This window comes from Myxocyprinus asiaticus, chromosome 6 (genome assembly GCF_019703515.2).
Source record: "Myxocyprinus asiaticus isolate MX2 ecotype Aquarium Trade chromosome 6, UBuf_Myxa_2, whole genome shotgun sequence".
Classification (NCBI taxonomy): Eukaryota; Metazoa; Chordata; class Actinopteri; order Cypriniformes; family Catostomidae; genus Myxocyprinus; species Myxocyprinus asiaticus.
Genome location: NC_059349.1, coordinates 10,066,920 through 10,094,542, shown reverse-complemented (window position 1 = coordinate 10,094,542; position 27,623 = coordinate 10,066,920). Strand labels below are relative to the sequence as shown.

Sequence of the window (27,623 nt, the reverse complement as noted above, 5' to 3'; positions counted from 1 at the left end):
TAGTTGGACCTTTAGGTAGATAATGTAACATTATACACCATAGAATATTATTAACCATATTTGAAACCATTTATTTTGGTCCATTTTTATCATTAGCTGTGTTTAATAACAAATGAGTTCATGTTCTCAACAGAGCGAAAGAAGCAAACTTACACAAGGCAAGCAAGCAATTCACACGTTTTCATTTTTGCATATGAGGGGCTTCAAACAGGAGGGTGAAATCCGGACAGGTTGTTATAGCTACCCAATCCACAGGGGTTCCCCCCACCCACCCTTAAACAACCTTATATATATAACACACAAAGCCAATAACTATTAAATCGCTGTCCTGAGCAATGCACCTCATACCAGTTCAGGCTGACTGACTGAGTGACTGTATCATCAGAATTTCCCCCGTGGCAAAAGCCTCTGATTGGGTCCGAACGCAAAGCTGCTTTCAACTTTAATATGTGCCTCATGAGCGCGCACAGGAGTCTGCAGTAGGATTATCGGAGAGAATTGTCGCTCATCATCACCTTGTGTTTTCTGTTGACAAACGCGTGTATGAGTGTGTGCGTGAGTGCGTGTGCGGGTCTGTTTAAGACAAACATTTTCAAGGATGATATTTCTTGGATATTTCCTCTTTTTTTTTTGTTGGCTCGCGCGTGTCATGTCAAGCTACCCGATATGGTGGTAAGTTTGATGACTTTTTTTTTAACCTTTCTCTATGAAATGCATTGAGTCTCGAAAACGTTCGTGACAAACTTTCAACTTGACAATGATTTGGAAAATGTCTATGTCTAAATGTCTAAAAATGTCTATGACGTCAGCTGTCAACAATACTGATAAGATGATCGGCTTTAAGGTTTGAGGTAGAATTGATCATCATAAGGGTCCAAATGGAGCTTGACAATAACATTGAGTTATGAATGGTCACGATCTATCTGTCTGTCTGTCTGTCTGTCTGTCTTGCACCTGTTATTATTTTTGTGAGCACCTTAAAATTTAATTACAGTATAAACCTGGGTGCTTAACAAGCCTTTGATTTCTGTAAAAAAAAAAAAAAAAAAAAAATATATATTTATAATTTATTTTCAACCATTTAAAAAACTTAAAATAGTAAAATAAATAAATATAAATATAAATATATAAATAAGAAATAGCTTAGTAATAATGATAATTCTCCAAAGGGTTCAAATGTCGTCCTTTTGTTTGTTGTTACATTTTGTAACAAGGTGGATGTCAGACTCATACCGGTTTATCTTAAATAAATAAATATAATAAATAAATACATTTGTCATCGATCATCATTGATGTTGTTAGCTGTTTCATTTGTTTAGTTTGTCAGAGGTAAGCTTTCATAATTTGTTTAAATTGTATATTCAACACTTAATTTTAATTATCGTATTTTCATACGATACGAACATTATTGTATATTGAACGCATGATTTTAATTATTTTAGTTTAAGTAAAACTTTTGTTTAAAAAAATAAGAAGAAGAATATTGAATAATAAATCAATAAAATAGGTAGCTGAGGAGGTTAGAAAAGTATTTTACATATAGGCTATCTAACTGATTGTTTTTATATATCAGTGACGAATATTATATTGTGACGAACTGCATTATTATTTGAGACCAAAACAAAAAGAAATACATTTGCATTTCTTCTATAACTATAATTTAAGGATTGTGCAAAAATCTCACACAAGCACATTGCAGATCTGACACACAGCAAACATTCAAGCAGTTTTCAAGAACTTCACCAATGCATGGTTTTAAAGAGGCATGACAATAAAGCAGAGTTTTCTCAATGGTTGTAAAAGCTGTAATTGAGTAGGTCATTAGTCACAGTCCAGGCAACTCTTTTTAGTTAACTGTTGTCTGTCTGACCCTCTTGAGACTTTAAAACCTGAGCTTTCCTTCTCATTTACAAGGCCAGTTTAGTTGAAACTGAGAAAAGCATAATTTAATGAATTAAAGACAGCTTCATGGTCAAATCTGAGCATTTCAAAAAGTATTCAAAAGTGTCTTTTTTGACTGGGACAAACTGTTTTTTATTATTATTTATTTTTGAATATTTTCTGCTGTGAGACTATCTTATCTTGTTTAAAGACACAAAAACTAATTCTGACTTCAAATCTCTACAGTGTTTCCTACAGTATTGCTCAGTTCGTAGAATATGGCACAAGCAACACCAATATCATAGCTTCGATTAATGTAAATGTAAAACATTCAGATGCATATAACATTCTGATATATTAATATAGCCTACTTGCTAGATTTAATTGTTAGGTAGATTTATTTCCAAGCAAGAAGTGCAATAAGAAACTTTCGGTTTCCCCTCACAGAAACGACATATGTCAAAACATATTTACATCACTAGGCAATTTAACTCACAAGGGTGGCCTGCAGTTCTCCAGTTGATAGAGTTATGTGATGTGATATGATAACCTCCAGCCATGCTAGAGCTGTGACAACTATGCCTATAACTTAAGGCTGGTAATAGCTTTGCACAGAACTGCTTGAAAGCAAGCCATTTTGCTATAACCAGTAACTCTTTGACAGCATTAGTTAGTTCATGGTGTAATTTTACATATATCCCCTGGACAACAGCTTACCCACAACCTAATTTAGCATTTTGTTAGTGTGGCAAGGCAGTGGTGGAGGAGGTTATTGATAAGGATGGGACTCATTAGAAATGTAATGATTTTGGTTCGAATTCCGAAGCCACTAATTGATTCCGGTTCCTTAATAATTCCATTACGCATTCTTTTAGTACTTGAAGAGCCCACCTTCGGAATGTCAGAAATTGTGGTTTGGAATTTAACAATTTGGGTTCTGATTCCACTTAATGATTCTGGTTGCTTAACAATTCAGTTCAAGATCCATTTAGTGCTTAAAGAAGAGCCCCCCTTCGCAATGTGAACAATTTTGATTTGGAATTTAACGATTATGGTTCCGATTCCACTTAATGACTTTGGTTCCTTAACAGTTCTATTACGGAATCTTTTAGTAATTGAAGTGAGGCCTACCTTCGGAAAGTGAACAATTTTGGTTTGGGATTTAACGATTTGATTTTATTGAATAATTCTGGTTCCTTAGCAATTCCGTCACAGATTCTTTTAGTACTTGAAGAAGAGCCCAGCTTCATAAATTGAGCAATTTTTGGTTTGGAATGTAATGATTTTGGTTCCGATTCCACTTAATCACTTTGGTTCCTTAACAATTTCTTTACAGATTCTTTTAGTAATTGAATAAGAGCCCACCATCGGAATGTGAAAAATTTTGGTATGGAATTTGAAGATTTTGGTTCTGAGTCCATTTAATGATTCTGGTTGCTTAAAAATTACATTAACGATTCTTTTAGTACATAAAAAAGAGCCAACCTTCACAATGTGAACAATTTTGGTTTGGAATTCAACGATTATGGTTTCAATTCCATTTAAAGACATTGGTTCCTTAACAATTCCGTTACGGATTCTTTTAGTACTTGAAGAAGAGCCCAACATCGGAATGCAAAAAATGTTGGTTTGGATTTTAACGAATTTGGTTCCTATTCTATTTAATGATTCTGGTTTCTTAACAATTCCATTATGGATTCTTTGAGTACTTGAAGACGAATCTACTTTACGAATGTAAGCAAATTGTGGTTTGGAATTTAACGATTTTGGTTCTTTACAATTTTATTAGAGAATATTTTAGTACTTGAAGAAGACCCATCGTTTGAAATGTGTATCTTTACTTACATGTGTTTAAAATATAAACAACCATTCAATAACACTGATTGAAGTTTCACAACCCCTTAGTACAGATGTCACAGTAACAGTTCTTGTTTGATTTCGAGTTGGACATTACGAAAGTAATGACTTGTGGTACAGTGAGTAAGTCAAGATTCTCTCAGACTGATTCAGTGAGTGAGTGAGTCATTAGACTGATTGAAACCAATAACTCATGACTTTGAGACATTTTAACCAATTATTAAAAAGAACTCACTTATTTAGATGCTTACAACCTGTGTAGTTAAGCGCAGTGTTCCATCTGCATTGGAAAAAGAATGTAGATGTGCAAGAACAGTTAGTGAAATAAAACATCATAAAAAATATTGTAAATTCTAAAAAAAAATGGAACCAGTTATGAATAAGTGCATGTTCTCGGTTCCCAAATGAAGTTTTTGGCATGGTGCAGGTATGGAGAGCTAAGACAGGTACATGGCTTCCTGGATCTCTGCATGACATGTGTGCCTGACTGCACCCATCAAACCCCCCCCCCCAAGACTCCACATTTAAAGATAAATACCTGGAGGTGAAAGCTTGCCGCACATTCCTTCTCCCAAACACTTCTCTCTTGATGTCAAAGTCGACTCTGTGGCCCCGGGGCCTACAAGTAAAGTGGTAATTCAGAGGTGCACTTGCTTGGGCTTGCTGAAATATGCATTAAAACCTAGACTGGATACACTTCAGATGAAAAGTGAGCAAATATATGTAAGACTCCAAAGCAAACGGAATGCTCATTTCTGCCCCTTTGTCTTTTAATTACCCCGCTTTAAGAGATTTAGGTTAAGCAAAGATGGTAATGTTCTATAATGTTGAGGGTGGATGTCAATTGGCCATTCGTTTGGTTGGGTTTTTACAAAACTATGACAACTTGGCATAATTGCAGAGTTCAAAGATGAGGAATGCTATGAGTTCCACAGGCCTGATGCAAATGAGGACAACATCATAAAAGCTTGTGTTTATTTTAATTGTTTCAAAAGACAAATGTCAACATGTCTAAGAAAAATTCCAGCTTTTCCAATGTCAACACATTTTAGAGATACAGTAACCAGAGATAATTGGTTTGACCCCATTTTTTAATCAATAGTCACACTTTTCTACTTAATCGGTTTTCGGTTTCTTAATATTAGGTCTACTGAAAAATGGCAAAATCTAATTACAAAACTAAATCTGGTTTAGAAACACTCCAGTATATTATAAATGACTTTATTTGTCAACAATAATGTTCATTGTTATTAATAGTTTTAAAATATTCATAAATATTTTGTGTTTTATTGAAGTTAGGGCACTGTTAAACTATTGTAAAATATAATATGCACATTATGTTTTTATGGTTATAGTTTAATTTAGTTATCATGACATAAAACAAAATAAAACAGTAATTAAAGTAATTAAAGTTCTGCATTACAGTAATTGTACACTTCAACATTAAAAAATTGGCATTGCTCATAAAATATAAGTACAGTATCGGTTAATCTCAAGCAGTAATATCAGCGCAGTGATTTCTGTTTATTCAGGAGTTGCATGAACATATAGTGCAACCAGCACATTTTAGGTACTTCCAGAATTCAGCTGTGTTGTGTTTTGAGGGCCTGGTTTCTCTGTTCTTACTGAATGATCATCTCAATTTCATGAGTTATGCCAGATGAGAGGAATAGACACACGCCCAAGACAGCTGAGCGCGAGGACTGTCACTGATCCACCTGTTCACCTCACTCAGCGCTGGTGACGTCTCAAATTTATCAGCTTCTGGCAGAGCACAATACCAAAGTATGAGGTGGTGATTCTAGCCGTCAGCAGAGTCTATTAATTATCACTTTAGTTTTGACTGCAGTCCACCTGAGGGCTGTCCATGCTTGACAAAATCTTCACCCACAAACCATTTGTCTGTAAAAAAAAAAAAAAAAAAGTGAAACGGAGAGTACTGGCTCTAGAATTTGATTGGATGAGCCAATGACGAAAGCTGTCATAAAACAGCTATAACAATGTAATCAGTTTCTACACTCACTGAGCACTTTATTAGGAACACTACAGTCCTAATAAGTGCCTAATGTGGTTTTCTGCTGTTGTAGCCCATCTGCCTCAAGGTTCGACATGTAGTGCATTCTGAGATGCTATTCTATTCTTTTGCTTACATATTGAAGAAATTGTCTGTCAGCTGGTAACTATAAAGGGGACCTTCTAATTTGGTACATTAAGAAATATTAATTATAGAATTTGTTATTTTATAATTAGTTATACACCGATCAGCCACAACATTAACCACCTGCCTAATATTGTGTAGGTGCCCCTCGTGCCACCAAAACAGCCCCAACCCGCATCTCAGTATAGCATTCTGAGATTCATTTCTGCTCACCATAATTGTACAGAGTGGTAATCTGAGTTACCATAGCCTTTCTGTCAGCTCCAACCAGTCTGGCCATTTTCCGTTGACCTCTCTCTTCAACAAGGCGTTTCAGTCCGCAAAACTGCCGCTCACTGGATGTTTTTTGTTTTTGGCACCATTCTGAGTAAACTCTAGAGACTGTTGTGTGTGAAAATCCCAGGAGATCAGCAGTTACAGAAATACTCAAACCAGCCCGTCTGGCACCAACAATCATGCCACGCTCCAAATCACTGAGATCAATTTTTTTCCCCATTCTGATGGTTGATGTGAACATTAACTGAAGCTCCTGACCTGTTTCTGCATGACTTTATGCATTGCACTGCTGCCACACGATTGGCCGATTAGATAATCGCATGAATAAGTAGGTGTACAGGTGTTCCTTATAAAGTGCTCAGTGAGTGTAGTTAGGATAGTGAACTATATTACTTGTATATATATTAAATCAATGTAACAAACAGCCTCTCATGGCTTATTATGAAACCTGTCAAGGACATGTTGTCTCCATTTTTCACCCAAAAATAAACATGCATGCATCATATTTTACCAATGAAATAAATAAATAATAAGTAAAAACAAATTAAATTATTATAATTTAAAAACTATTTTTATTTCTAATTAATTATTGTTTAAGCCTTTTATTTGGTCTATTTTTTCATTACTTTAGGAAATATTTATATTGAAATTAAGTATTTATACATCATGGTTGTTGTAATATATGCAGATTTAAATAAAATCATTGTATTACAGTATTTTAAAAGTATTTTAAGTGTTAAAAAATACTTTATTACAGTATTGAGAATCTTACGAGAACTAACATTGAGCTAACATACATGCACAATAATACACTGGTAACTACCAAAAATCCACCTTTTTAAAAAGTCAGACAACGCAAGAAACCGTGTTTACCTGAGATTTGAAATCATAATCATCATAAAATCTTGTATAATAAAAACATGCATAATAAGAACGGTGTAAGAACACACTCATTGAGATTAATGGGAGTTAAAAAAATACATAAGAAAAATGTCCTGATCGGAGGAGGATTCAGCATATTGTTGTATTTGACACCAGATGCAAGATGTTTTGGTGGAATCACTGTGTGTGTGGTTGTGTATTGTATGCATGTAAAAGAAATGCATGCAAGAGTGCGAGACAGACGTAACAGAACGTAAACATCCCGTGCCATTGGTTCGCGAGGCTACTCTGCCCCTGAAGCGAAGGACTGACAAAGGCTAAAAAGAGGTCAAATTGTAATAGGAGTTACTAAGTGAACAAATCCTCATAGTTTGGCTACACCCTGCTAGATGGGGTTTGGATCTTCTCTCGGGCCAGTTCCATTCAAGTTTCCTCTTGTTCTGCACTTGCTTAGTCCTTACAGTAAAATCCAGATTCAGATTAAGCTCCTCACAGAGAAAGATGGAAAAATGGCTGACTCATAGGTTAATCATGTCAGTGATCAACTCAAAGCATGCACTCTACAACTTATTGAAGTCAACTGAGACAAGAGCATTCATAGAACTGATGGAAGTTGTTAGCTGCTTATCAATGACTAGTATGTGTACTTTTTTTGTCCTACACATGGTCTGTTTAGGAAACAGTACTTTCTTTACAAGTGGAAAAAGTTCCAATGTACAATGACACCCAGTGAAATTCGTATTGGCCAACAAGGTTGATGTGAGGGCGTTTTCACTGTTGGTGAGAAAACAGTGCTCACAATTGAGCAAACCGCACCCGAGTCCGCTTAAAAGGTTACGGATCTTGTGAACACTAGTATGGCTCACAATTGAGATCAAAACAATCCATCCTAACTCATGGAAGTGAACTGTTATTGATAACGAATTATCAGCATCTCTGCATGTTCCTGAAGTTGCGTATCTCTGAATAATCTGCCTTTGGAGAGTAGTTTTCATTCTTCGTATTTCTTGAGATACATCCATGGCAGAAAAGTGCACATGCCGTTCTGTGAGTGGAAAGTTTTGACGGTAAATACAAAGGGACAAATACATCAATAATAGAGTGAAGCTGGCATCTTCTCCACTTGAGATGTTACCTTGTTACAACAGGTACACAGGTGATGCTACTACTCGTTTAACGCCTTTTAGAAAAAAAAAAAACTTTGAGGGCAGGGGAAGGGCTGAAACCGAACTCGGATTCGGACCAAGCGATCAAATCAAGAGTGAAAATAGCCTAAGGCATCATCCATTTCCTTAACAGGCAGAGATCCATAGCTTCCCCAGCATAACAATGGATGAGAGGAAGTGTTGTGGAATGCATCAGGCAGAGGAACTGGTTGGTGGCAGATCAGCTGATGAGGGAGTGTCGTAGTCTTTGTCACTGAGAAAGTCCTTCAGGTCTAATGACTGCTGGCTAGGGGTCAGCAAGGGGCCCGCTTGTTGTGATTAGTAATCAGCCTTTAACACAGGTCAACACACACACAGCTAATTGAGACTGCTTATACCTTTGCAGACACTTCTGTGCAAGCTGAAATGCTATAGTTGAAAATAAAATAAACAGAGCAGATATATCAAGTATTCTGAAAGAAATTTTGTCTGCCAGTACCAATAAATATAAAAAAGTAAAAATTTTCCTATGCAGATAAAATGTGATGATAAAGTTTGTTTGAGTGACATTAGGGTTTTATTTTAGATATCGTTTTTTTATTTTTTGCATAATTCACAAAAGTTCCAAATGGAAAAATGTTCCATTTGTTGGGGGACCTTTGTTCGCTGAATTATAAATATTGTATGTTAATTGTATATATGTTTTAAACTTTTGAATTAAAAAGAAAAGTTTCAATGAAAAGTTTGTTTAAATTAAAAAGAACAAAAAAAGTTTAGCATATAGTTTTTGTCATTAGAGACAACTGTTGTATCCTACTTCTTCCTAGATACATTTTTACACTTGAAGTTTTAAAAATAAATAGTATTGGATGATTATTGGCATGTTGGTGCATAATCAAATGCAATACTTCAAATAAAATCTTGTTTTGAATTTATCATAGTTAAGGTAGAGTTAGAGTACTTTGTTTGTTGGCCAGCATATAACTTTTAACATTTGCTGAATTTATTTTTCCCAAATATGTACATATTTTCCATATGTTTCAGTATTGTAGAGACTGCAATTATGCACATCCAAATATACATAAGTCAACCAGTTTAAAATATTACTTTTACATTTATTAAACGTACTAATATAGCCTCGTAAAGTCAGTTTCTTTACCCACCGTTTCATATTTAAAACATGAATATTCACTACTTCACTACTGATAAAAATGCAAATTATTAACAGACTGTATGTTATAACTGGCACTGACAACATAAAAGCCTGGAAATATGGAAGCAAAACAACAATAGTAACAACAGTTTACAAACTTTCCACAACTTAGCAATGGAAACTCCAAATTGTAAGTGCAGAGCGTGTCAGTACATGTCGCATCTGAGCCTTGTGTCATCAAAGAATGGTCGAGTTCAAACTACCGTAAGTCAAGCATGCTCTGATGCTCAGCCAGACCCGAGTGCACTGTCATTACATGAAGCCACAGACCTATTTCACTTTTGGACAGTTTAAGGATGTCGGTGGCCCTTAATGACAAGGTACCTGTCCTGCACTGTGAACCCTTGATCAGTATACTGCTCCTATCTTACCTGGGTCTTTCATGTTTGTTTACCACTTAGCAACATGTGTTATGGCTTTATCCGAACCCCTCCCACAAGGCAAAAAATTGCCTACACAGGTTCGAACAACAAACAAAAGCACAATAATTCCTACCGGTGTAGTTTTGAAGTGATGTGGTACAAATGATGCCAAATGTCAGATTGATCTCCTAATTTTGGGACCTGGAGTCCATCCATTGAAGAGTAATCACATTACACCTTGATCCCATAATTGTTCAAATTATACTATTCTGCCTATTTCAGCCAGCTTTGCAGATGTAACACCTGCTCTAATGCTATAAACACGAGCAGGTCATGAAGCAGGGTCTGTGTTTTGAGCTAATCTGGTTAAACCAGCATTGCAGGTCACCAGCATATGTTGTGTTCTGAATGCTGGTGCCTCCGACAGGCTTCTTAACTATCTTAACTTTGTAAGCCAGCTTCACCAAAAAGACTGTGCTCATTGACCATGTCCATCACCACCAGCTAGATCAGCACCATCTAATTTGATCTAAAACTGATTTAAGCTGGTTTTTCAACAGGGATGTATCGCATTTAATCCTTTGTTTGACTTGCTTGGTAGTCAATCCAACCTCCAGATTCTGAAAACATATTTCAAGTGGCAAAAGTGTTTAATATATTAAGGATAAGACCAGACAATTGCTCACCTCTGTGTTGTCCTTGGCAGGTCTCTAGCGGTGAGCCACCAGTACTCTTCTCTGGGTTCCCAGCCCATCCTGTGCAGCTCCATCCCTGGCCTGGTGCCAAAACAGCTCCGCTTCTGCCGCAACTATGTGGAAATTATGCCCAGCGTGGCAGAGGGTGTGAAGATCGGCATTCAAGAGTGCCAGCACCAATTCCGCGGCCGCAGATGGAACTGCACCACGATCAATGATAGCCTGGCCATCTTCGGACCAGTGCTGGACAAAGGTAGGACTGTGATGAGAGAGGGAATGGGAAATAATGGGAATAGACACAAGAGTGCTCACCCCCTTTTTCAGCCATATGGTTCCGGACATATTTTTCCCATTCATTTCTTCCATAGGGATTTCATAAAATCCTTCATAAACGTGTTCTAAGTCATGAACCATACCATTCAGCTCCGAGCTGAATCACCCCATTACAAACTTTGATTTGATGCAAAAGAGTATTTGAAAATCGGACAAAAAGACAAAGGTAGACTGTATACTTAACGTCTTTTATAAGGGCATGAACTACAATCCCATGAAGCATTGCAAATGACGTAATTGAATTAAAAATGATGGAAAAATAGAAAACTATTGATTTAAAGTTGTTGAATATAAGTATAGAAACAATATATTCAAATTTTATTGCAAAATATTCAGATATTTACAAATGTATAAGTAGCTTGAGGGTGTAGGGAATCCAACTCGATCCAAGGCAGTCGCTGCAGAGCACTTTTGGTGCGCTTTGTTGGCTGTGATTCTTTGATTGGTGGATCTTTCTCTCAAGGATCATGTGTAGTATAGTTCTTCAGCAGAAATTCCACTATTAAACACAATTTCTAAAAAATAAGGTTGAAATAACGTGGACTGATGGCTTTAACAGAAGCATGTAACATCGATTAAGAAAGAACTCACAGTAGGTCTGTTTTAAAAGGTTTATAAGTTATTGTCAAAAATGTATTCTGCATAAGGAAATTAATATATGGTAATGAATTCCGGAACCCAACTGTAGCACTCTATTCGAGAGAGTCAGAGAGTAGGAAGATGGTCAACGACAGAACAGGAAGTGCCAATTGTGTCTACCATCACCCATCATATTCAGGAATTCTGGCCAATCAGGAAATACAACCAATGTAATTTACAATAGTCAGTGCTAATGCCAAAATCTAGAGAGCAGTGTCTGATGCCAATAATCTCAAAATAGCCAAACTGCTAGTCCAAGGCAAAAAGTATTAGGAAGGGGCATTCTTATACTAGTGTTGCATTTTATTTTTTTACACCCCTGAATGCAAGATGCATCATCAATATTTTTGGTCTGTTTTCCTGTAAAAGAAAGACTGTACATTTTAAATGCATATATCTGCTAAATTATTTTAAAATTGTGTCAACTTTTAGGACATATACAGTTGCAATCGAAATTATTCAACCCCCCCAAGACAGTAAGGATTTACAAAGGTAAGCTTTTCTGATGACCCAGAATTTTTAACATTTACATTTATATCAGCTGAGTGACACATTCAAAGTCATAGTGTGAATATATAACCTAATATTTCTAAATAGCAGGATTTTTTAAAAATACAGCCATGTCATAATTATTCAACCCCTAATGCATGTAGCTGTTTCTTAAATATGTAAGGTTACACAAGTAATTGTTTTAAAAAAAAAAATTTGGTCATCAATCTACAATGGCACTTATTTAAGTTTTAAAATTTGAGTTTAGCGTTGTAAGCAAAAATGTATTTCTATGCAAAAAATGCAATTAAAAATAAGCTGTCTCAAAAGCTAATAGAGGAGATTATTTCATTACACAAGAAAGGTCATGGCTAAAAGTACATTTCCAAGGCACTTCAATTTCCAATAGACAAAGTTGGCAGCACCATTCATACATTTTTTAAATATGGTACAACAGCAACCTTCTTGGGGTGCGGAAGAAAGCAAAACTTCACCAAGGGAAATGTTGACTTGAATATTCAAGAAGTAATTAGGAAAGACCTGTGGAGTCCTGGAAGAAGGTTTTATAGACATATGACACTAAACTGAAAATGAGTTTTAGACCCATGGGTCAGCAGTACGTCTGGAGTTAGATGACAAGGTGATGACAAGAACGACACCATCCCCACAGTCAAGCATGGAGGTGGGTCAGTCCTGTTATGGGGGTGTTTTGCAGCTGCAGCTAAACAGGTTATCTCTTGAGCTAGGTATTTTGTTTCACTTTGTAGCAAAGGTTTTATGATCAGTGGGATAATCTGCATTTGTTTTTTGTAGTTACAAACCGGTACACCGGTATGCCTCAAACCATCAGATTCATCCGTTGTCCAAAAGAGCAGAGCCGAAGCCCAACACAAGTAATTAGCAAAACAATTTTCTTCCGCAAGAAACTTGCAGTTTTATGCTTCATTCGTTAGAGGGCCAAAAGTTACATAGCGTAGTTTGAAAAACTTGTGAATTTCAAAAGGCACAGTTTCTGCATTTCAGAAAAGGAGAATAGGAGTATCACCCACCTTTATCCAACCCAGAATGAAAGATCCTTAAAACCCATATTTCACTCATTGCCTCTTTGTATTCATTGGCTATGTAACATTATGGCTTCTTAATTATAACAAAACTCCCTGTTTGCACACAGCTCTGATTAGTGAGCTTACTCTGTTGTTTTGTGCACATTATTTATTTGCCCCTCTCAAATCCCACTCTCAATGGGCATAAGTTATGTGCACTGGACTATGACAGCTTGTACAGATGTAGTGATGCACGCATGTAAAGTAGGTGGGACATGTTTTGTTTGTTTCTGGCAAAGGGAATCCCCACATTTCTCACTGTGTTTTTGACAGTAAAGCTAATGCATACTATATTTACCAACACTGATGTATCTTAAAGGCACACACAGACTTTGTGTAAAAGACATACTTCATGCTCTCAAACGGATTACATCACCAGCCAGTGTGTTTATCTAAGGCGAAGTTATGAATGTGTTGTTTGGGTTTATAATCAGCTAGGATTCTTGTTGAAGGCATAAGCCTGTGCGTAAGACAGTGCAGTTTAGGGTTATGTTGATTTAACAACACAAAACAGTTTCAGCAAGAATCTGAATTAATTGTTCCTTAATTACACACCAAACTTGATTGTTTCATTACAGAAATTTAAAATTTGCTAAGGCAAGCATCACTATCTTTATTGCTCACATTAATCATCATTCTACTGAATGAATGTTAAATAATCCATCCTTATCGACAATGCCAGGAATATTAGATTCAGTCTCCCACTAGACCTCTCTCTCCTTCAGAAGATATCCAAATATCAGAGTTTTGTTTGATGTCAAAAACCCAGTCAACATCAATAACTTGTTAACTCTTAGCCCAAGAGCTAGGCTGAGTCAGCAAAGAAATGTAGCAGAAGGCAGGAGATGAAGTGATGGTAAAAAAAAAAAAAAAAAAAAAAAAAAAGAGTTTATTGAATAATCTTAGATGCGTCTTTCTCAATGCTCAGTCTGACTTCGTCTGACCAACACAAGTTCAACTAGTGTTATTATACCAAGCAATGACAAATCAAATCAAATCAAATCCCTTTACTGTCACTCAACCATATACACAAGTGCAACAGTGGGTGAAAGTCTTGGGTGCAGTTCCAAGCAACATAGCAGTATAAACATCTGATTTACACATAACACACTTTACACATCTGTTACACAACACAATATACACCTAATAATATACAGTATACAGTATACACAAAATAAGAAGACTGTATACAATAAAAATAGACTGTAACCCCCCTGTGTGTGTTGACATTCAGCTGTTGGTTGATAATCAGTTGCCAGTGTCTAGCTACCACCCAGAACACCATAGTAATGTGCTAAAAAAAAAAAAAAAAACACACATAAGCAACCACATATCAACACCCTGAAAACCATCTTGTAGACCATCTTGGTCAAGCTGTGGTTAGAGCTGGTAGACCCCCTATGGACCAGCAATAAACCAGCTAAAATGTTCCCAAAACCTTCTTACTACCTTAAGCTGCTATGACTTGTTTTTTTGGTTTATTTGTTTGTTTGTTTGTTTTTTCAGTAGTGAGGATAATGATTACTTTTTTGGTCATTTTACATGAGGGTGCAATTCAAGATTTATCAGATGTCAAGTAGTTAAAAATAAATTACAATTGGTGCTTTCAAATAATATTGGAAAAGCCTTACACCATTACCCATGTCATCAGTCATTAGTTATTGCTCTGGTATGTCCAGGTTTTGAATGACTAGAGATGTTTTTAATAAGCTTTTGGCTTCTTTTTGCTGCTTTTATTCGAGTCTCATTAAATATAAAGCACCATCAGGTCTCTTGTTTTAGTGAAGTCCTCCCACAGTCTCAAGGCTTTGTCACCACCATCATCAAGAGGGATGGTAGTATGAGGAAGAACAAGGGGTCAGGGTACGTGGGGCCATAACCCGCTGAGGGGCCGCGGGTGGGGTGAATACTGATAGCCGGCTACAGTGGGAGGTGGTGTGAGCCGAGCCAATTGCTTTTAATAAACTCTCAAGCAATTGTTACATTGATGGAGAGGGCTTGAGCCCAAGCGGGCCACTGATGATGGGAGGACTCCTCAGTTCTTCTCCATTGTAGTGTAAATAGCCTCCTCCATATCCCCTGCAGCTCCCCTCCTCCGGTCTAAATTGAAGGGGAGATTGGTCGGGACAGGGGTGATGGGGGGTGTTGAACCGGGTCAGTCTTTAGGGTCCAGGGGTGGCTTTAGTAAATCATTTTGATTGGATTAAAGCTTCTGAGGCTCTTAATAATGTGAGAGGTCAAAGCAGGTAGATTAAGTGCTTTGTTGGGGGCGGTTTAAAGGGCGCGTCGAAGCTCAGAAGCTTTTCATAGAGCTTAGAGAAGTGCACCTCTCACTTTCACTTCTTTGTGACTGACGCCGTCACTTTTGCAGAGCTAGCGCTATTGTACGGTGGTGTTAGTGTTTGTGGCACAGACGGATGTGCGTTGGTTTCCTCTGTTTTGTGTTGGGCTGAATGGCACAGTGATCTAAGTAACTCTTCAGTTGCTTGTTACTGACAATCACAGCTGTCGTAGATCTGCTCAGGCACTTTCAGCAGATGTAGATTATGTTCCTTTAGTATTCTAGCCAATAGCAGAGAAATTTCTGTTTGAAACGAAAGGGTAAAATACTTATAGGTGGTGTGTGTCATTTTTTCAGTGTTAAAAATGCTATTACTAATATGCAATAGTAGTTAACGAAAACACAAAAAGTGTAAATACTGTGACTCTGGTGCCACATGGCTCTGTTTAATTAAGCATCATGTCACCTGACAGAACAACTTTGGCTCAACCAATGGCGTGAGTTTGGGGTGGTACCATCTGTTTGGCTGACCAAAGGCAAGGCGAGTGTTCAGGTAACCTTTAAAAAAAAAAAAAAAAAAAAAAAAAAAAAAAAAATATATATATATATATATGCTACAGGAAGTGTGGTGTGAAATGTCACCTGAGGATCTGGACAAACTGACAGCTAGAATGTCAAGGATCTGCAAAGCTGTCATTGCTGCACATGGAGGATTTTTTTCATGAGAACTCTTTGAAGTAGTTTAAGACGTTTTTTCACGTTATTAATGTCCTGACTATACATTGTGATCAGTTGAATGCCACTTTGGTGAATAAAAGTGCCAATTTCTTTCCATAAGAGCAAAATCTGTACATTTTTCAAAACTTTTGGCTGCCAGTGTATATACATTTTCGCAATTTAATTTGGCAATGGTAGTGGTGCAGAAATTACATGCTTCACATTTAGAGGCTTTTAAAATCAAACATTTTATATTTATATATAATATTTTAATAGAATTAGTTACATTTAGTATATATTTATCCATTCAAGTTTAATGCTGTGACCCTAAATGACATCCTTATTGTTTTTTATACCTGATAAATTGTCTCCTTAAATATCTTAAATGTAGTTAGCACTTAAAGCTGGAAAAGTGTGTAATTTCTGCTGTACTAGCACCACCGAATGTTTTCAAACAGCTTTCTTTCCGAATATGTCCCCGTCTGCTGTTTATTTGTGATTTTTATAGCACCACACAGTTTAAAGTTTTTGAGAAAATTAACCTAAGAATGGCTTTCTTATAATTGTCTCTGCATAATAAGCTGGTATTGGAGAACATATTTTAACACCGAAAAACACTTCAGGTTTTATAACTTGCAGTCTTGCTAACTACTGCTTTACTTGAACTACTTTAAATTAGAAGTAGCTTGTATCCTGGGAAGCTACAGTTTTAAAGTAACTGATACCAAGTACTGCATTTCATCTATCTTCTGAACATCTTATAGTCAGATTTTTGCCACCTAGCTTTGCTTGATTCGTGTGTGTGTGTGTGTGTGTGTATATATATGACAGACCGCCTACAGTATTGCATTGTTTTGCGAAGTCAAACTGCCTCTCCAATCTCAGTCTCATCTATTTCACAGGGCTGCCTCAGGCTACGTCTGCATCAGCGCTCATTAATTTACATTAACCAAAGTGTCAAAACATGGCCCAGTGGAATCCACTTGTGATGAAAGGGGAGTCATCGCAGGTGTTCTAGAAGAGCGCTAGAGTTCGCTGAACACGCCTTCAGTGGATCACATTGCTGGTCGCATGCGAGCTGTAATTGGACACCAGAATTAACTTGTTCTTACTGTCACTCAAGGTTTTGTTGTTATTTGAATCATTAGTTAAACTGAAAAGTAGTGACTTATGCCTTGACAGATGAGGCAAATAAAAAAAAAAAAAAAATGTGGTTGTCTTTTACGTAACTATTTTGTTTTTTCTTGTTTACTCTTAAGCACTGGCCAAGCTGAATAATCACCCAATATTTGGCCATTTTGAGAATATTTGCCATTTTGAGAATATAAGCCGATAACTGGGCATATTAGATTGATTAACAAAAGTGGTAATTTGACAGTTCCAAAATTTACCAAAAGTCTTGTCAATAGAGAAGGTATTTTTTTTTTTTTTTTGTGAATTTAAAGTATTGTGCAAAATAAGTGTTTAGTTAGACACATTGTGTTTAGATTTTATTGACATATCAGTACTATATCGGCCATCGGCCATCATGAACATTTATTAGGCAAAATTGTATTAAGAGTTATTGTGTTGTTATTTTTTTCTAAATAGCCTTTCCTCTCAATTTCTTCAGATGTTTAACAAGCAATGCAATAACATCTTGGTGTCAATGAAACGGTTCCTTTTTCATTGGCATTCCTCTGGGGCAGCAACCATGTTGGCCACCACCACAAAATGAAGTAAAGGAATCCCATGACTCTTAATGCTAACACCCTCATCTAAACCAACTTTGCATGAGGTCAGGGTACCCGGGTTACGACCTCTGCCCTCAAGAGGAGAAACTGTTACAATTTAGGATGTACAGAGAGCTCCGAGCCTTTCATCAAATGCATGTTTAACTGTGCCGGGGGAGGTCTGCTCACCGGTATATCATTAACTCTGCCCAGGAAAGAAAGGATGGGGTGTGGCAAACAGAGTTGATAGTGGGACCTTAGCCCCGCCTCATGCTGAGCCCAGCTCACCACACAATATCTGGGCGACCATAAGATTAAGCCGGAGAGAAAGCTTCTTTCACAATTCACACGCCCTTTAGATTGTTTTATTAAACCATTTCAATAGGGATTTCCCCATCAGCCGACAAGTGGGGTCCAGCCAATGCATAGTTCTCTGTTGCTATGACTTAACTTGGTCCCCACTAATCACAAGCAAGGGCAAATTTCATATAAAATATCAGGGGCCTTTTGTGCGTGTAATTCGCTGTGACAGTGGTAGCACAATGTGGGACTCAGGGTCCCAGCAGGTAACAGGGACCACTTGGCATGTGAGGGCCCAGCAAAGCTAGCCTGAAGGTGGGCAGCAGGGGCCAACTTTTGTCACAAATGATCAGTCTAATCATGCTTCACCTGCATTCTTTTCTCAGGTAAAGCCCCCCTACCACTCCAACGTGTCTCCATATCTTGCTTTTATCCATTTTTATCCATTGTTCCTCTGGACATTAATCTGCCCCCCCCCCCCCCTCTTCCTCCCAACCCCATTTTCCATCTTTTCTTTATTCCCCTGACCAGTCTGCCATGTCAATGTCAGCCAGCCGTATTTGACCCAAACTTTATTGGCTTCCTGATCATAAAACATGGGCCACTCAGTGGGTTTTAAATTGTAATTGAATGGCCCTTTCACACCAGACTATGCATACCACCAATAACCACGTGATTGAGTTGATGGATGCAGAAGCAACAGTTGCTAGTTTGGCTATGAGAAAAAAAAATATCTGTGCTAAAGATACGGACAAGCATCTAGGTCAATCCCAAAATCATTTAATGAAGGTTGAACAAATATTTTAGTTTTCAAGAATATAGAAGAATTGTAACAATGGGGCAAATTCATTAAACAGTTGTGCCACTTTTGTGCATGGTATTTTAGCGCAAAAACCTAGATCTTTTTCCCTAACATAGACTGATCTCTCTGTGAATTTGGCTACAGTAGTTTGAGCTAAACTCGGTCTGTGCTAACCGAGTGCAACTGACACAACACATTATCTGTTGTGCCACAGGAAAAGGTTGACACATTCAAATTGTTGAAAGATGTTTGATGGGAGATGCCGTTTGCCAGTAACTCAGCAGAATGTGGTCGATGTCGGGGTACTGGAACTTTCAGTGGCAACATATTGACTTCCCGTGTGATCATGTTGACTAACCAACTGTGATCTAGTTTAAAAGGCGATATTTGTGCTGTATAGCACTGCGCAGAAATAAGTCATTGTCATTCTTTGAAGCACTTATATTCCATGTAAATTGACCCTACTCTATGCCCCACCTTAAAAGCTTTTTTGACCAATCCTATCTTAGCAGCTGTTGCCATCTGCCATTTCTCTGACAACCGTTTGCTTTTTTCCAACCAGAGTCTTCGAGAGTAATATGTGTATGAGTAGTTTTAAGCATAATTTTATAGAAATTATCAATCAAATGTAAAAATGTTGTTGCTGGATCACTTGTAATAGTGACACGAGGTACGCAGAGAGGATACCCACAGTGTTTCTTCTTTCTTTTTCTTTTTTTAATATTTAAATCAATCTTGTGAAGAGCATGCTATGGATTAAACTGTGTCAGCCTTCATTCCCAAATGAAACATCAGCAAGGACACCTACATTTCCTCCTAGGTAAATTAAAGCTAATAACTTAACGGGAATACATTTATGTATTGACTTACGTCTAAGTAAAGGTGATAGTATAAAGAGTTCACAGCATCATAGGGAGTGTGTTATAAGATGCTCTGAGCAGTTCTGTTCACTTACACTATTGTTATCAGGTGTGTAATTGCTTTCAAATGATGCTTTTCTAGTTTCAGGTAACTGTGATAATCGTTTGCCTCAATTCTGATTCACAGTCTCCACAGTTTTCAATCAATTTACTGTGTAAATTAACTATTTATTTTACAAAAAACATCAGATAAATATGCTTTAAAATGTCACTCTTCATTCCATCCTATGTTCAAATATTTTAAATTCCGTTTAGGAGAATATTTTGTCAAAAACTGCACCGTTCAAAACAATCTTACATTCATTCCTATGGGAAGTTTTGCAAAGCTTGTCAGAGAGAGGCGGAGCTTAGCGAAGGGTCAATTAGGCTTAGTATAGATTGTGACTTGTCCACAGATTGTACTCTTGTACTCTGCAATTAAACACTTTTTTGGTATTAAAATACTTTCTCCTATCCCAAAAAACAACTATGAGTAAGCTATTCGTTGGCTAATTTGCTCCAGAACCAGGGATTGGCCATCAGGAGCACAGGGTCTTTTTCTGGTGGGCCAGTCGAGTAGTGGGCCACTCAGTGTACAGAAACAGTGCTCCCTGATTAAACCGCACAGCATAACCAGGAGAGCAGAGCGTGACCAGTCTCTCTCACCCACACAGCGCTGATGACTATGCCAGATTTTGGTAGTCTGGTGCATCCTCTGCAACCTAGCACTTAGAACCAGCTTGCAAAATGGGGAACTGTCCCATGCAAATTGAGTTCAACATAGATTCTTTTGCCGTGTTTGCACCTTTACCTATTTTGCATAATTTCTTTAGGTATAATGCCTTTCAGGTGCTAAAACAACCCAGAAAGCGTCTGCAAAGAAACATCGTAACAAGAGGTGGTATTTCATTCTGTGAATTCACCCCCACTGATTTTTGAAAGGCATTTTCAATCGAAACATACAAAGACAGTTGTTTTAATGAGCATTGTGGAATAAGAAAGACTTGTGGACGATTTTGCAACATCATTATCCACAGCCTTAATTTCTTTAACCAGTTGAAACCTGCAACAAAGGAAGACTTGATTCATAATGTCTCCACAGTCGTTTCCTCTCCCCTACAAGTGCAAGACTGCACAAGACCACGGAATATTTATCAAAATGTACCAAGCTGTCTGTTTTAAAATGCTTTCAAGTTTGCATGGGGCCCTCGTCAGCAAGAATCGTCACAAAATCCCTGTTAGACAGAATGTTGGAACGTCTTTAAGGTTATTATCAACTGAAATGTGTATTGTTCATTTTTCATATTAATTCTGAACTTGGCGCGTTGGGTCTTGCAAAGACCATTCGACAGTAAGTCTTAGCCATGAGTAATACAAGTCTATTTCCCCACCTCATAGTTGCTTAATTGAGTCTTTCTAATTATAGACTTGTCAGCCTTGTACTTACCTCTTTTCTGGAAGGATATGCCTGGTCTTCGCAGACTCATGCCTTAATAATGCCACACTACCTCCACAATGAGATCTGAGCTAACTGCCTTTAGATGAAAATTCAACTGCACACTTTGTCAAGTGTGAACAAACATAAAGTGTGTAATTTTTTTGATGTTAAAACACTTTTCTATCAAAGCTTAATATGCAGAGATATGTAAGCCATTTATAGGTTGAAATCCGTAGCTCCTTCAAAAAGTGTAAAAAGTACAGCTTTGTGGCGCTTTCAAAATAATGGTCTGTTTGGTTGAGCATCCCGACATGCCCGAGACAGCAACATTGGCTCAAACAATGGTGCGAGTTTAGGGTGGGACTACCTTTTTTTGTCGAACCAATGGCAGATGGGGGAGTGTTCGGGAAACCTGCTTGAAAACAGTGATAATTTTTGCAGTTCTGCCTGGTGCCACTATTTTTATATGAACAGTGATGTCAGGACAAAGTCTTGCATCCCCAAAATAACTACTAATTACTGCAGACATCCTAATGTGGAAAACATGAAGCGACACTTCACTAAGGTTTTCTCTGTTCATTCCCACAGCCACTAGAGAATCAGCATTTGTCCATGCAATTGCCTCTGCGGGAGTGGCATTCGCTGTGACTCGTGCTTGTGCTGATGGATCAGCTACCATCTGCGGCTGTGACACACGGCGGAAAGATCTACCCGATGAGGGCTGGAAGTGGGGTGGCTGCAGTGAAGATGTGGAGTTTGGCAGCATGGTATCACGAGAGTTTGCTGATGCTCGTGAGAACCGGCCAGATGCACGCTCTGCTATGAACCGCCACAACAATGAAGCTGGACGTGTGGTGAGAATTTTTTCTAGTTATGCTGACCTGGTACTAACAAAGCTTTGGAGGTCCCTGCTGGGAAGGGAAAAAAAGAGGGGTTTGGGGCACTTTTCAGCTTGTCAGGCAGTTAATTAATCAGCTTAACTAGATGTGCACCAGCTTGGCCAGTCTGGGAGACCAATTTTAACCTTCTGCTATGTGGTTTATGCTGGGTGACATGGTGAAAACTTAGTTGTTGAAGCTAGTCAAGTAGCATGGTTGACCAAGGCCATCTTACTAGTTAAACAACTTAAGAAGTCCGGTGGGGATGCCAGAACATCAGCATCATATGTTGGGCTCCAGCATCCATAACAAAATGCTGGTGACTTGCTATGCTCTTCTTTTTAGCAGCTGTATTATTGTAACTTCTAAGGTAAAAATAAAGCCTTACAGATATTATGTGCAATTTTGTTTCTAATATCAATATTCTGTTATTCTCTTTTCACTAGTCAATCACTGACCATATGTACCTGAAGTGTAAGTGTCATGGCCTCTCGGGCAGCTGTGAGGTGAAAACCTGCTGGTGGTCGCAGCCTGACTTTCGGGTGATAGGCGACTACATGAAGGACAAGTATGACAGCGCATCGGAAATGGTGGTGGAGAAACATCGGGAGTCAAGAGGCTGGGTCGAGACCTTACGACCAAGGTACACCTTCTTCAAGCCCCCAACCGAAACGGACCTTGTCTACTATGAAACCTCGCCTAACTTCTGCGAACCCAATTCAGAAACCGGTTCCTTTGGCACTCGTGACCGTATCTGCAACCTGACTTCACATGGTATCGATGGCTGCGACTTACTCTGTTGTGGCCGTGGCCACAACACCCGAACTGAGAAACGCAAGGAGAAATGCCACTGTATTTTCCACTGGTGCTGTTATGTGAGCTGCCAGGAGTGTACGCGAGTTTATGATGTCCACACCTGCAAGTAAGTCACTGTGGCTAAGAAGCCACCAAACCAAAACGAGGTTGGGCCAGACATTTGAGGTGGCGAACACCCAAGAGCCTTTGCTTGTGGACTGGGTTGAAAGGAGTTTTTTTGTGGTTTCAGTGGTAAGACAACCACTGAAAAGGGATGAAAACAGTGAAGTGATTTTAGAAAGTTAGCCTTCAAAAAGAATGCTGTATTAACAGACAAAAAAAAAAAAAAAGACCCATAAAGGCTTCAATCTCCATCCTGACTATTGTTGGGACCCAACACACTTTGACACGGGCCTGTTGTTTAGTTCTGGAAAGGGACTAAGCTTCTCCTGAGTCTGATATATTAGGGGATAAGGGGTGGATCAGATTCCTGAAGAGTCAGGCCCTTGGGACCTTGACCAATTGTTTCTCCAAGAAAAGAAAACCTTTGAAAGGGAGAGGTTTTGTTGGCACGTGGCGGCAAACTGTTCTGAGACTGTGGAGAACTCCACAACAACAGATGCAGCACAAACCGAATGCTGGGGTTTGCCCACAAGTGCCTCTGAAATATAGTAATAGTAACATTATTAGCAATAGCCTTACTACTAACACCATTAAAGAAGCTATGTGAACTATTTTAAATGCAAAGTACATTCCAGTATACCTGAATACCAGCAAAAATTTAAAACAACTTGCAGCTTCCAAAACAACTTAACTTCCATACACATCATGTTGTGTCTCTGTGTAAGACCAAACATACAAACTAATGTATTAGGTTGGGTTTAATGTAAGTTACTAACATTAGGTTATGAATGCACTTGTACCTGAGTGAATGTCCACATGTTGCATATATGTCAGTGTTTTCTTTGTCTTATTTTAAAACACTTTCGAAAAGAACCTGAATGAATTAACTTGACTAACAGTTAAACTCTCACAGCATCAGGTCAAACGTATTGATGCAGACAATGCTTCATTCACCATTCATTATTAGTTTCCCCAAAGATCAATAATCATTTAGGGTTAATCAAACAGACAATTAGACAGTTGTCTTTTTGAATGGAGCATGATATTAATTTACCTTAGTTGTTTGATATTTTACAGACATAGAGGTCCATGACATTTCACGATGAACATATAAGAGATTTGTGCCTTTATTCTGTTTCTGAAACATTACAGGCAGGGTCCAAAATTAACTCACACCAAGCACCAAATGCAAGCAAAAATGGCTTTGGCAAGTAAATAAACCAGTTGGCCGATAACTTGAAATAATAAAAAAAAAACGAAAAGAATAATGAATGACCTAAATGGTAATGTAAAAGTCCGTTGTTGTTTTTCATTTATAATACTTAAGCGATGTGAACATATCAAATATATTCAAACCATATAAAACCATCATATGTTCAACTAGGAAACCAAAAGGTTTTGCTTTTATTGTCACAACATGATCAAATTAGTTGTTTACACATTTCTTCAGAAAGTTAATGTATCCTGAAATCAACCCCATACTGCCAAATTCCTGACAAACGGCATCCCACCTAAGACATTTTTGCATTTAGTGCTACTGAGCAACCTCAGAGACACTGGTTCTTGTCCAGTGGAAACCAGGAAATATTCACGTTCACATAAACAATGGTGTGTGCAATTCGGAGGTTGCATTTTTGCTCTTAAATTACATTTTTACTCCACTGATGGTTAGGTTTAGGGTTGGGGTTATGGTTAGAGGGTAGGGTTAATAAAATACGCATTCCTGTCAACTGTATTACATAATTTACAACTAAACGTTCAACTTGCTTTTGGCGCCATTTTGCCAGGAAACTAAAGCTCATGTGCCTATTCGTTCAACAACACTTCTAGCTTCAGCCACTGGGGGGCAGTGATTTTAATTTCAGTATGCACAGATCGATTTCAACAGCAGAGCTTTCAACCTACTGTCACCGAATTCATAGTGTGATCATTCTAAACCTAGTGGCAACACATTCCTGCTGTTAACCACCAAAATCAATGTTTTTGTGAGTGTTTTCAGAGAGACTGGCTAGCATATTACGTGTACTGTTTGCCGCAAACACAGCTACAAGGGAAAAACATCTAAATCCTTATGTATATGCACAGTAGTAACCAAAGATATTGGCACCCTTGGTAAATATGCACAAAAAAGGCTGTGGAAAAAAAATCTACATTGTTTAGCCTTTTGATCTTTCATTCTAAAAAATTCACAAAAATCTAACTTTTATTTGAAGTAAAACAATTGAAACAGGGGAAATATCTCATTATTAAATAAATATTTTTCTCCAAAACGCATTGTCCATAATTATTGGCACCCTTTTATTCAATACTTTTTGCAACCTCCCTTTGCCAAGATAACAGTTCTGAATCTTCTTTTATAATGCCTAATGAGGTTGGAGAACACCTGGCAATGGATCTGAGACCATTCGTCCATACAGAATCTCTACAGATCCTTCAAATTCAGAGGTCTATGTTGGTGGACTCTCCTCTTCAGTTCACCCCACAAATTTTCTATGGGGTCTGGTTTGGCCATGGTAGAACCTTGATTTTGTGGTCAGTGAACCATTTATGTGTTGATTTTGATGTTTGTTTTGGGTCATTGTCCTACTGGAAGATCAAACCAGGGCCCATTGTAAGCTTTCTGGCAGAGGCAGTCAGGTTTTGATTTTTTATCTGTTGGTATCTGATAGAGTCCATAATGCCATGTATCTGAACAAGATGTCCAGGACCTCTGGCAGAAAAACAGCCACACAACATTCGAGATGCAGCACCACATTTAACCGTGGGAACTGGGTACTTCATCTCTGTGTATGCCAAACCCATCTCTGGTGTTTGCTGCCAAAAAGCTATTTTTTTTTTGTTTTTTTTGTCTCATCTGACCATAGAACCTGGTCGCATTTGAAGTTCCATTAGTGTCTGGCAAACTGAAGACGCTTGAGTTTGTTGTTGGATGAGAGCAGAGGCTTTTTTCTTGAAACCCTCCCAAACAACTTGCGGTGATGTAGGTGATGTCTGATTTTATTTTTATTTTTTTAAACTTTCTGACCCCAAGACCCAACTAATTTCTGCAATTCTCCAGCTGTGATCCTTGGAGATTCTTTGGCCACTTGAACCATCCTCCTCACTGTGTGTGGAGACAATATAGACACACGTCCTTTTCCGGGCAAATTCTTAACATCTCCAGTTGATTGGAACTTCTTAATTATTGCTCTGATGGTGGAAATGGGCATTTTCAATGCTTTGGCTATTTTCTTTTAGCCACTTCCCATTTTGTGAAGCTCAACAACCTTTTGCCGTACATCAGAACTATATTCTTTAGTCTAACCCACTATGATTGATGATTAAGGGAATTTGGCCTGTGTGTTACCTCATATTTATACCCCTGTGAAATAGGAAGTCATGGCTGAACAATTTCATGTTCCTAGTCACCCAGGTGCTCTAAAAATGTAAAATATGAATGGGAATACATTTCAGATATATTTTACTCATAAGAATTTCTAGGGGTGCCAATAATTGTGGCCAACATGTTTTGGAGAAAAATATTTATTTAATAATGAGATATTTCCCCTCTTTCAATTGTTTTACTTCAATTAAAGGTTAGATTTTTGTGAATTTGTTAAATGAAAGATCAAAAGGATAAACAATGCAGATTTTTTTTCACAGCCTTCTTTGCTCATATTTACCAATGGTGCCAATATTTTTGGCCACTACTGTATATATATATATATATACACTGGCGGCCAAACGTTTGGAATATTGTACAGATTTTGCTGTTTCGGAAGGAAATTGGTACTTTAATTCACCAAAGTGGCATTCAACTATAGGACATTACTGATGTAAAAAACAGCACCATCACTGTTTGAAAAGAGTCATTTTTGATCAAATCTAGACAGGCCTCATTTCCAGGCAGCCATCACTCAAACACCTTATCCTTGAGTAATCATGCTAAATGGCTAATTTGGTACTAGTTGCCACAGTATTCAATAGACTGGCATGTCTTTAGGTCAATATTAGGTCAAAAATGGCAAAAAAGAAACAGCTTTCTCTAGAAACTCATCAGTCAATCATTGTTTTGAGGAACGAAGGCTATACAATGCTTGAAATTGCCAAAAAAAACTGAAGATTTCATACAAAGGTACACTACAGTCTTCAAAGACAAAGGATAACTGGCTCTAACAAGGACAGAAAGAGGTGTGTAAGGCCAGATGTACAACTAAACAAGAGGATAAGTTCATCACGTCATCAGCTGACAGCTTCATTGAATTCTACCCGCTAAACACCAGTTTTATGTACAACAGTAAAGAGAAGACTCAGGGGTGTAGGCCTTATGGGAAGAATTGCAAAGAAAAAGCCACTTTTGGAACAGAAAAAAAAAAATGGTTAGAGTGGGCAAAGAAACACAGACATTGGACAACAGATAATTGGAAAAGAGTGTTATGGATCTTAACCCCATTGAGATTTTGTGGGATCAGCTAGACTATAAGGATAGTGAGAAGTGCCCGACAAGACAGCCACATCAATGGCAAGTGCTACAGGAAGTGTGGGGTGAAATGTCACCTGAGTATCTGGACAAACTGACAGCTAGAATGCCAAGGATCTGCAAAGCTGACATTGCTGCACGTGGAGGATTTTTTAGTAGTTTAAGAAGTTCTGAACATTAATTTCA

The 27,623-nt window shown here is 37.9% G+C and overlaps 1 protein-coding gene across 2 annotated transcripts; it reads left to right on the top strand.

Moving 5' to 3' along the window:
* The first annotated feature begins 383 nt into the window (after window positions 1-383).
* On the top strand, window positions 384-27,308 carry wnt3a (wingless-type MMTV integration site family, member 3A). Of its 2 annotated transcripts, XM_051699570.1 has the most exons (5): window positions 384-672; window positions 10,481-10,722; window positions 11,874-11,933; window positions 21,771-22,036; window positions 22,507-27,308. In XM_051699570.1, exons 1-5 carry the CDS (start codon window positions 599-601, stop codon window positions 22,984-22,986), a joined length of 1,122 nt encoding a protein of 373 aa, XP_051555530.1. In that variant the 5' UTR covers window positions 384-598; the 3' UTR covers window positions 22,987-27,308. The 2 variants fall into 2 exon arrangements, with proteins under 2 accessions (XP_051555530.1, XP_051555531.1); XM_051699571.1 differs by lacking the exon at window positions 11,874-11,933.
* Window positions 27,309-27,623: the final 315 nt, after the last annotated feature.